Genomic DNA, 9,019 nt, shown 5'->3' with positions numbered 1-9,019 from the left:
CGCCGCCACACTCGGAGCGCCATTCACATTGTTTGGGCCGTTAGGGCGGTTGGCGGCAACTCGCCGCCCAGCGGCGGTTGCGTCGCAGCCCGAAGCGTGACTCGGCGCACGCTCCCCTTCCGCTCCTCGGCTCCGCCACTCAGAGCCGGGGACGCGGCGCTCCCAGGAGGCCTTGCGCGGCCCAGGGCGCTTTACAATAGAAGCTCGGTCGGCGAAGCCTGCGGAGGAGCGCTAGGGGAACCGCCGCTTCCGGCATGTACAGCTCCGGCCGGAGAAACGCCGACACATGGAGGGCGGGGGAGAGACTCCAATGCCCAGAGGGCCCTGCGCGGGCGGCGCTTGCGCGATGCGCGGACGGGGGGGCGGTCGGGCCATTTAAATGTGTGTTTGTGGGTGAAATGGCTGCGCAGGTCGGAGCGGTGCGCGTAGTACGGGCGGTGGCGGCGCAGGAGGAACCGGACAAAGAGGGAAAGGAGAAACCCCACGCTGGGGTCTCGCCGCGGGGCGTGAAGCGGCAGCGGCGGACCAGCAGCGGGGGTTCTCAGGAGAAGCGGGGGCGGCCGAGCCAGGACCCCGCTCTCGCTCCCCCTCACCGGCGGCGTCGCAGCCGCCAACATCCCGGGCCGCTGCCGCCGGCCAGTGCAGCAGCCCCGGCCGTCCCGGGCCCTGTGGAGCCTCTGCTCCTGCCGCCTCCGCCGCCGCCTTCGCTGGCGCCCTCCGGGCCCGCTGTCGCTGCCCCGCTCCCGGCCCCGGGCACCTCGGCCCTCTTCACCTTCTCGCCCCTGACGGTGAGCGCGGCCGGGCCCAAGCATAAGGGCCACAAGGAGCGGCACAAGCACCATCACCACCGCGGCCCCGATGGTGACCCCAGCTCCTGCGTCCCGGGCGATCTCAAACACAAGGACAAGCAGGAAAACGGCGAGAGGACCGGAGGGTTGCCTCTGATCAAGGCCCCCAAGAGAGGTGAGAGCGGACGAAGCGTTCGCCCGGGCTTGGGCTCTAGGTCTCCCTCGGTGCCGTTCCCCTCCCTGCCGCCGCCCCCCCAGCCTCCCGAGCCCACCGCGGTGGACGGCGGATTGCAGCCGGTCGGCACAGAGTGACCTACTTGAGGTTCCCGGGGCCGAGCTGTCAGTAACCCACCCCCTTTTCCAGTTCCCCGGAGCCCTCGCGACGATTGTTTTCAAATTCGGCTGCGTTTCCGCGCTGCACGGAATTAGTAGGTGGGGTGCCCAAACTGCCTCTCTGCAAGTAGTCGCCACAATTCTCTTCTTCCTGTTTGCCTTGCTTGGAAGCTTTGGTGCTCCCCCCTCCCCTTTCGCTCCGAAATATTCAACAGGGAATGGGTTGGGGCTTCATTGAGTTTGATTTGTCATAGTAGCTCCACCACTAATTGGTTGACTTGGCTTCTGCAAGGTAAACTACCAAATGCAGATATCCAGAGGTTAAATTTTTCTCTTCCGCCCCTTTTTTTTATTATGTGAGCAAATTTTATCCTTACAGTAGGTCCTATTTCTCATGAAATAGTGAAGGTTGTGTACGACATATGGTAGAGGCAGGCGTTGTAGTTGCATTTTTGTGTTAGGACCAAGACAGATTTTTTTTTTTTTTTGTCATCCCCATCACCCGTGAGAATTTTTTTTAACACGTAAACAATGTGGCATTCTCTGACCAAGTGCAGCTCTGGAGGAATTGCATTGGCCGCAAATCGACGTCTGCACTGGCCAGTACCTGTAGCATTGCTATGTGTTCTCTGTAGAAGAAATGGGATATGCTTTTGATTATGCTTCTTGTTGGTACTTTGTATATGACGGGATCGAATGTGTTAGTTGTATCTCCTCATGAGCATTTTAAGATGCTTGATGTTTCTTGGGAGGTGCAAGTGCTTAGGTTATTACATTCTAATAAGCCTGAATTTCAGTCTGTCAAGTTTTGGGAATTCTTTTTGCATAGTTGGGCTTAACTTAGGGCTAGCCAGCATAACCAGCATTTCATCGTGCTGTTTGCAGTTAGTTGCAGATAATTGCTGGGTAAGTATTTATTAAAGTAGAAGTCAGGCAGCCTTCCTTCGACGGGTTCCAGATCTCAGGAATAAAATTGGTGGTGGTAAGCTGGCAGGACTGCCAGGTTCCACCAAGGTGTGTGGTGGTGATGTTGCTTTTTTTTTTCCTCCCCACCTTCTCATTTCTTCTGTGTGTCTCTGTTTAACCATATAGAGGTAGAGGGAGTCGCAGTGATCATTTGGTTTCTGTTCGTCTTGTGGAAGGGGAATCGAGGCTCCAAGCAGTGTAGAGACTTGTCGAATCAAGTCACAGCTATTAATGTGTACCAACTACAACAATAACAAAAAATACCCTTCAGTGTTAAGAGCATGAGTCATGAGCATAATCGTAGAACTCAGGCTCTCAAATCCCAGTTCAAGCTCCCCCCAACACTGCGTGATGGGGCCTTCTCTCCTTGCTGCTGAGGCCTCCGTCCCTTTGCTTACCTTTTCCCTGTACCTTGACATTAGAATGAAAGTAGCCAGTTGTAAATCAAGCATTGCTGACCTAGTCCCCTTTTGTGTGAGGATGGCATTGATGACATTGAATATTATTTCCCAGTGTGCTTCTCGGAAGATTGCAGTGGCCCCATGTATTTTTTTTTAATTGTCTAATCCAGCGCTGATGGGCAATGGTTTCTCAGGTGGTAGGAACATTCTCTTGCCTGTGCCATCCAGTATGATGGCTCTACCAGGCCTTGCAAATGAGGCTTGTGTTAACTGAGGAACTGAGGTTCTGATTCTATTTAATGCTGGTTAATTTATAACAACGTATGACTTACAGCCCCCCCTCCCCCGTTGGACAGCACAGCTCAAAACATTTGTAGTTTGCCAGTAAGTGAAGGTGAGAAATGGGTTAAGATCAGGTTGTTTAAACATCTTGGCTAAGAGCTTATTGGTTTATACACCCCACCTATATAACCTGGGAGGAGGAGGGTTGTCTGGTTTGGTCGGATAGGTTCAGGAAAATCTGTGTACTATAGCCTTCTAGATGGGTGACATGTATTGGCATTTTGAAAGTTCCAAAAGCCCCATCCAAAGACTAGTTTTAACTTTTTTTGGTCCAGCTTTTTGCAGTTTGACCAACACATTTTTCCCCCTTTCTGTCATCTTTTATATGTTACCATGCAGGACTCGTGCCTCTGGAATTAACATGAATTTTTTTCTTTTATACCCCTTCCCTTAGATTTTGTTTATTTGATATTTCTAATTTGAGAGGCAGCGAGAGGAAGAGCCTCTCCTGTTTCACAGCCTGGTCTCCCTCGTGGGTGTAGAAGCCTTCATCACTTGAGCCGTCACTGCTGCCTTCCAGAGTGTGCATGTGAAGCTGGAAGCAGTGGGGAGCCGGAAGCAGGAGGCACCCTTGGCACTGAGATGGGGAAGACGGGTGTCTTACCTGCAAGGCTAAATGCCTCTCCCAAATCTGTGTTCATATTGTACTACGTCATGCCCATGAATGCATTATTCCAGCTCTTAATCTGAGTTTTTCTGTCTGGGGCTACAGTAGCTCGTGTATAGGGGTGTTGTGAGATTCACACTGCACAGAAAACAATTGAAAAACAGCCTCTGTGGGGTTGATGATGTGATCTAGCTGGTAAGCTGCTGCCTGCCACTGCAGCATCCCCATCTGCGTTGGGTCCTGACTGGTCCTTCTGACTTCCTGCCGTTGTGCCTAGTGCTTGGGCCCCTGCCCTCATGGTGGGATAGCTGAATGAAACTACTGGCTTCTGCCTGGCCCAGTCCTGAGCTTTGAGGCCAAATATTTGGGGGTGGTGAACCTGCAGATGAGTGGTCTGTCTCCCTCTTTATCTTTCCTTCTCTCTGTAACTCTTTCAAATAAATAAATCTTAAAAAAAAAAATAGTGCCTAATTCATGACTGGCACTAAGTTAAAAGTGGCTTTTAATTTTTATTATGCTTGGTCCTTGAAACAGCCTTTAAGATTTATAAGGTGAGTCAGTAATCTTTGTTATTTATAGGGCTATCTTCTTTTTGTTTGCCCTTAGATTTTCATTAACAATTTTAACCTCTTACTTTGAGATGAATGTCACAGAAAATTGTAGGGGCTGGTACCGTGGTGTAGCAGGCTAGATGTATTGTACGCCTGCGTCATTGGCATCTCATACAGGCCTGTTTTGAGTCCTGGCTGCTCCAATTCTGATCCAACTCCTTGCTTATGGCATGGAAAAGCACCAGATGATGGCTCCAGTCTTAGACCCCTGCACCTACGTTGAGACTTGGAGGAAGTTCCTGGCTGCTGGCTTCAGATCAGCTTAGTTGTGGCTGTTGTGGCTGTTGGAGTGAACCTGCGGTTGAAAGATCTTTACTCTCTCTTGTCTTTGTAAAGTTAAAAAAAAAATTGTAGAAATAACAGACAGAAGTCCTTAGCTCTCACCAGATTTTCTTTAGTGGTCACATCTTACGTAACTATATGATACCAGTGACAGGAAATTGGTACTGGTACAGTGTGTGTGTGTATAGTTCTGTGCATGATTAGATCAGTGTATCTGTCACTGCAGCTAAAGGCAAAGCTGTTCCATCACCAAAAAGATCCCTCTCGTGTCAGCCTTTTACATGGCTTTGGGTATTCCCTCTACTTCCCCACTGCCCCGGCTAATCCTGGCACCTACTAACCTGTTGTAATTTTGAAAATCTTATGTAGATGGAATCTATTTGAGCTTAGCCTTGTTTTCATTGAGCCTGATGTTGGGGAGATTCGTCCACGTTGCATTTGTATGAAGTATGGCTGTACGACGGCTCCCCTGTTGACCCAGTTATTTGTTAAAGGACATTTTGATTGTATCCAGGTTTTTCCTATTGTGAATGAAAGCTTTGTGAACATCCATGTTCAGATTTCTGTGTGGATATAAGTTTTAATTTATTTGTGGAATATAGTTAATGAGTCAGAATAGTAAGTGCATGTTTAATTTTATTTTAGCATCTTGCCAGACCGACTTGTATATCATTTCTGTACCATTTTACATTCATAAGTAATGTATAAGAGATCTAATTTATGTGCGTTCTTGACAGTATCTGTTATTTTCATTATTTTAAAATCATTTTACTAAACACATACTATCTCTTAAAGCCTTCATTTGCATTTTCCTAATGGATAGTGACATTGACAACTTTTGATGTTATCTTTTGCCATCTGTATATCCTCCTAAGTAAGATGTACCTTGCGCATCAGATTTTTCTATTTTGAGTTTCAGAAATCAATTTTATATTACAGGTACAAGTCCTTACCAGCTGTATGATTTGCAAATATTTTCTTATTGTCATTTGCTTGTTCTGCCATCATTGAAGCAAGATCTTGCACAGAGTAAAGAACAAATGCAGCAAAAGTTTTAAATTTTGTTGTTCAATTTATTGGTTTTATTTTTTTCTTTAGTGAATCTTACTTTGTTGTCTAAGGTCCCAAAGATTTTCTCCCATTTGTTTTGTACAAGTTTCAAAATTTTTAACTTTAGTCTGTGATCCATTTTTGTTAATTTTTTATGGGAGTAAGTTTTAGATTAAGGTTTTTTATTTTTGAATTTTTTAAAAAATGTATGAATAGCCAATTGCTCCAGCATTTTGTTGAAAGAACTGTTTTGCATTAATTAACTTTTCTTTTTTGTTTTTTTTAAAGAATTATTTATTTTTATTACAAAGTCAGATATACAGAGAGGAGTAGAGACAGAGAGGAAGATCTTCCATCCGATGATTCACTCCCCAAGTGAGCCGCAGTGGCCGGTGCTGCGCCGATCCGAAGCCGGAAACCGGGAACCTCTTCCAGGTCTCCCACATGGTTGCAGGGTCCCAATGCATTGGGCCGTCCTCAACTGCTTTCCCAGGCCACAAGCAGGGAGCTGGATGGGAAGTGGAGCTGCTGGGATTAGAACCGGCGCCCGTATGGGATCCTGGTGCATTCAAGGCGAGGACTTTAGCCACTAGGCCACGCCGCCAGGCCCTGCATTAATTAACTTTTCAAAAAGAAACTCTTTAATACAACCTGTGAGGTAAGAATTTTTTTGTATTTAAAAATTTTTTAAATTGTTTACGTGAGGAACAGTGAGAGAGTGCAGGTGCAGGTTCCCAGCCGCTGGTTCTCTTTCCCTAATGCAGTAGCAGTGACCTTGGCCAGGGACCAAGGCAGGGAGCTGGGAGCTCAGTCCAGGCCTCCCGGGTCTGTGTTACTGGAATTTACAGTCCTGAGATTGCTCGGGAATGTGCCATCTTAACTGCTCAGCCCTGTTTTTACATTTTAAGTGGCTGTGGAGGGAAAACCCTCATAATATATGACAATGTGGGAGATTCAGATTCTGTATCTGGAAATAAAGTTTATTGGACCACAGCTCCATTCATTCACATATATGGTTTTTGGTAGTTGTTCTGTTGCAGGAATATTAGGCGAGACAGAAACCATATGGCCTGTGAAATCTTACTATCTGGTTCTTCACATTAAAAATGGCCGGTCTCCAGGTTCCTCTCAGAGACATGTTCCTGCACACCAGCCTGACAGTACTCAGTCCAAAATCATGTGCAGGCTAATTATAGCTGGTTATGACCCCAGACATTTGGAGTTGCTCATAAATAGTTGAAATAAAAATTTAATCTGTAAATGGTAAACTTGTTTCATCTATAAAATGGGGAAAAAGTAATTTTTAAGGAGGTAAAGTGATATAAAACTTCCTAGTTTTACTGGTAGGACATTTTTTTTTCACTCATAGTCCTGTTTGTTGTGTTTTATTTGGTTGACTGCATATGGAAATTAGTAAGTTAATGTATATTAAAATTATTTTAGTTCTTGTAATCAATAAGCTTGAATCTAAGTAAACTGACAGCTATCTATATCTTCTGAAATTTTTTCTGTTTATAAAATGGTAGGATAAGCACGCTTCCTTTAAAAACCATTTTAAATTATTCTTTGTTAATAAACTTATGATTTTAATAATATCTATATATTTTTAAGGATTTGTTTACTTGAAAGTCAGCATTACAGAGAAGGAGACAGAGACTTGAGCCATCTTCTCTATTTTCCCAAGCTGTATTCCGGGGGCTGCATCAAAAGTGGAGCAGCTGGGACAAAAACTGGTGCCCGTATGAGATAGCGCCACAAGCGAAGAGTTACGTGCTATGCCACCACACTGGACTCTGATTTTAATAATATTGTAGTGTATTTTTAGAAAGAAGAAAGGGAAATAACCCCCACAGTTCTGTTCTCTGGTGTCGTCAAGTGACTAGATTGCTGTTGTTGGTGTCATTGTGAATCGTACTTCCTTTTTCATATTGTGTACACACATGTAATTTTATGTATACTGACACACACACAATCTTTGACCTAACTACCGTCATGGGGAAAGTGTGCCTAAGGTAGACAGTTGAAGGGAATTCTCTGTGATATCAGAAAGCTGTTCGCAGGAATTTGAAATCTAGAAACGTTTGAATTTATTTGGTGATAGGAATAGTGAGTAAGTAAGATTTTAAAGATAATTGAAATAAACATAATTTTTTATAATAAAGTCTGCTTGATCCTTATGCTTTTTTTTAAAGATTTATTTTTATTGCAAAGTCAGATATACAGAGAGGAGGAGAGACAGATCTTCTGTCCACTGGCTCCCTCCCCATGCAGCCACAACGGCCGGAGCTGTGCCGCTCTGAAGCCAGGAGCCAGGAGTCCCCTCCAGGCCTCCCATGTGGGTACAGGGTTCCAAGGCTTTGGGCTGTCCTCGACTGCTTTTCCAGGTCACAAGTAGGAAGCTGGATGAGAAGCAGAGTTGCCGGGATTAGAACCAGCGCCCACATGGGATTCCCTTGAGTACAAGGTGAGGATTTAGCAACTAGGCTACCATGCCAGGCCCAAAGAGATATTTTTTATATAAAGGGATTTTTTTCCTGCCTATCAAAGGAGAGGCAAAAGTGCCATTAAGAGCATAGAAAGTTAAGCATAGTGTTAATAATGCCATCTTTGTGATTATGCAGAATTATGTATTGGATTCTGAGTATTGACTTGGGAGTGTCCCTTTAATTGAAGATTCTTTAAAAACTTTTCAAATTTGTTTTAATCTTAGTTGATTGTGTGGGAGAGTATTTCAGGAAGAGGTCGGTATCGGAAACAGAGAGTGTTGTATGGTGTATTAGAAAATTAGAGTTTGGAATCAGACAAGTAAGTGTTTGCGTTTTGAAACATAAATTACATAATCTTGCTTCAGACTCTAGTTTCTTCCTTGTAAAAAAAAAGGGGGGGTTTCTATTTATTTCACTGGTTTATTTGGTTTATTTAGAGTTTAAAATGAGATAGTATTTTGTTTTGTTTTCAGCAGATATTTGGTGAATGTATTTTCTTCATTCTTTCTAAGATTTTAATTTTCTGTGGTATACAACGTTGATATAGTGATATTGGTATACAACATATATACTGCTAACTTCTGTTTTTCAAGATTTACTTACTTATTTGAAAGGCGCAGTAATGGGGAGAGAGAGAGAGAGAGAGAGTGAGCAAGTAAGCGAGAGTGGTCTTCTACCAAGTGGTTCGCTCCCAGGTGAGTGCAACAGCCAGGACTGGGCCAAGAGCCAAGAACCTGGCACCCCATCCTGGTCTCCCATGAAAATGGTAGGGGCCCCAGTACTTAGGCATCTTCTGTTCTCTTGCCAGGTGCGTTAGCAGAAAACTAGATTTAGCATCCTACTAATGTATACTGCGGGCGGTATGAGTTGATGGCGCAAGTATCTGGATCCTTACTACGTGGAAGATTTGGAGGGAGTTCTGGGCTCCTGGCTTCAACCTGACCCAGTAATAGCTATTGCAGGAAATAAGGTAGCTGGGACTTAAAGCAGCACTCTGATATAGGATGATGCCATTGCAATGCAGCTTAACATACTGTACCACAGTGCTGGCTCTTTTGTTTTCAAAAAAAATTTTTTTAAAGATTTATTTTAGGGCCCGGCGGTGTGGCCTAGCGGCTAAAGTCCTCGCCTTGAAAGCACCGGGATCCCATAT

At 44.9% G+C, this 9,019-nt stretch overlaps 1 protein-coding gene across 2 annotated transcripts in view; it reads left to right on the top strand.

The window, feature by feature from the left end:
• Positions 1-104: 104 nt before the first annotated feature.
• The window catches only part of RSBN1 (round spermatid basic protein 1), a 53,223-nt gene continuing 44,308 nt past the window's right edge, over positions 105-9,019 (top strand). Inside the window, exon 1 of one of the 2 annotated variants that reach the window (XM_058660070.1) lies at positions 105-963. In XM_058660070.1, the coding sequence (XP_058516053.1) occupies positions 255-963 (709 nt within the window). In that variant the 5' untranslated portion in view covers positions 105-254. The remainder of the gene's footprint in view (positions 964-9,019) is intronic. The other variant, XM_004581906.2, reaches the window with a different exon arrangement.

The sequence above is a fragment of the Ochotona princeps genome, chromosome 2, assembly GCF_030435755.1.
Source record: "Ochotona princeps isolate mOchPri1 chromosome 2, mOchPri1.hap1, whole genome shotgun sequence".
NCBI classification, from domain to species: Eukaryota; Metazoa; Chordata; class Mammalia; order Lagomorpha; family Ochotonidae; genus Ochotona; species Ochotona princeps.
This window is presented reverse-complemented; position numbering and strand designations above follow the sequence as displayed.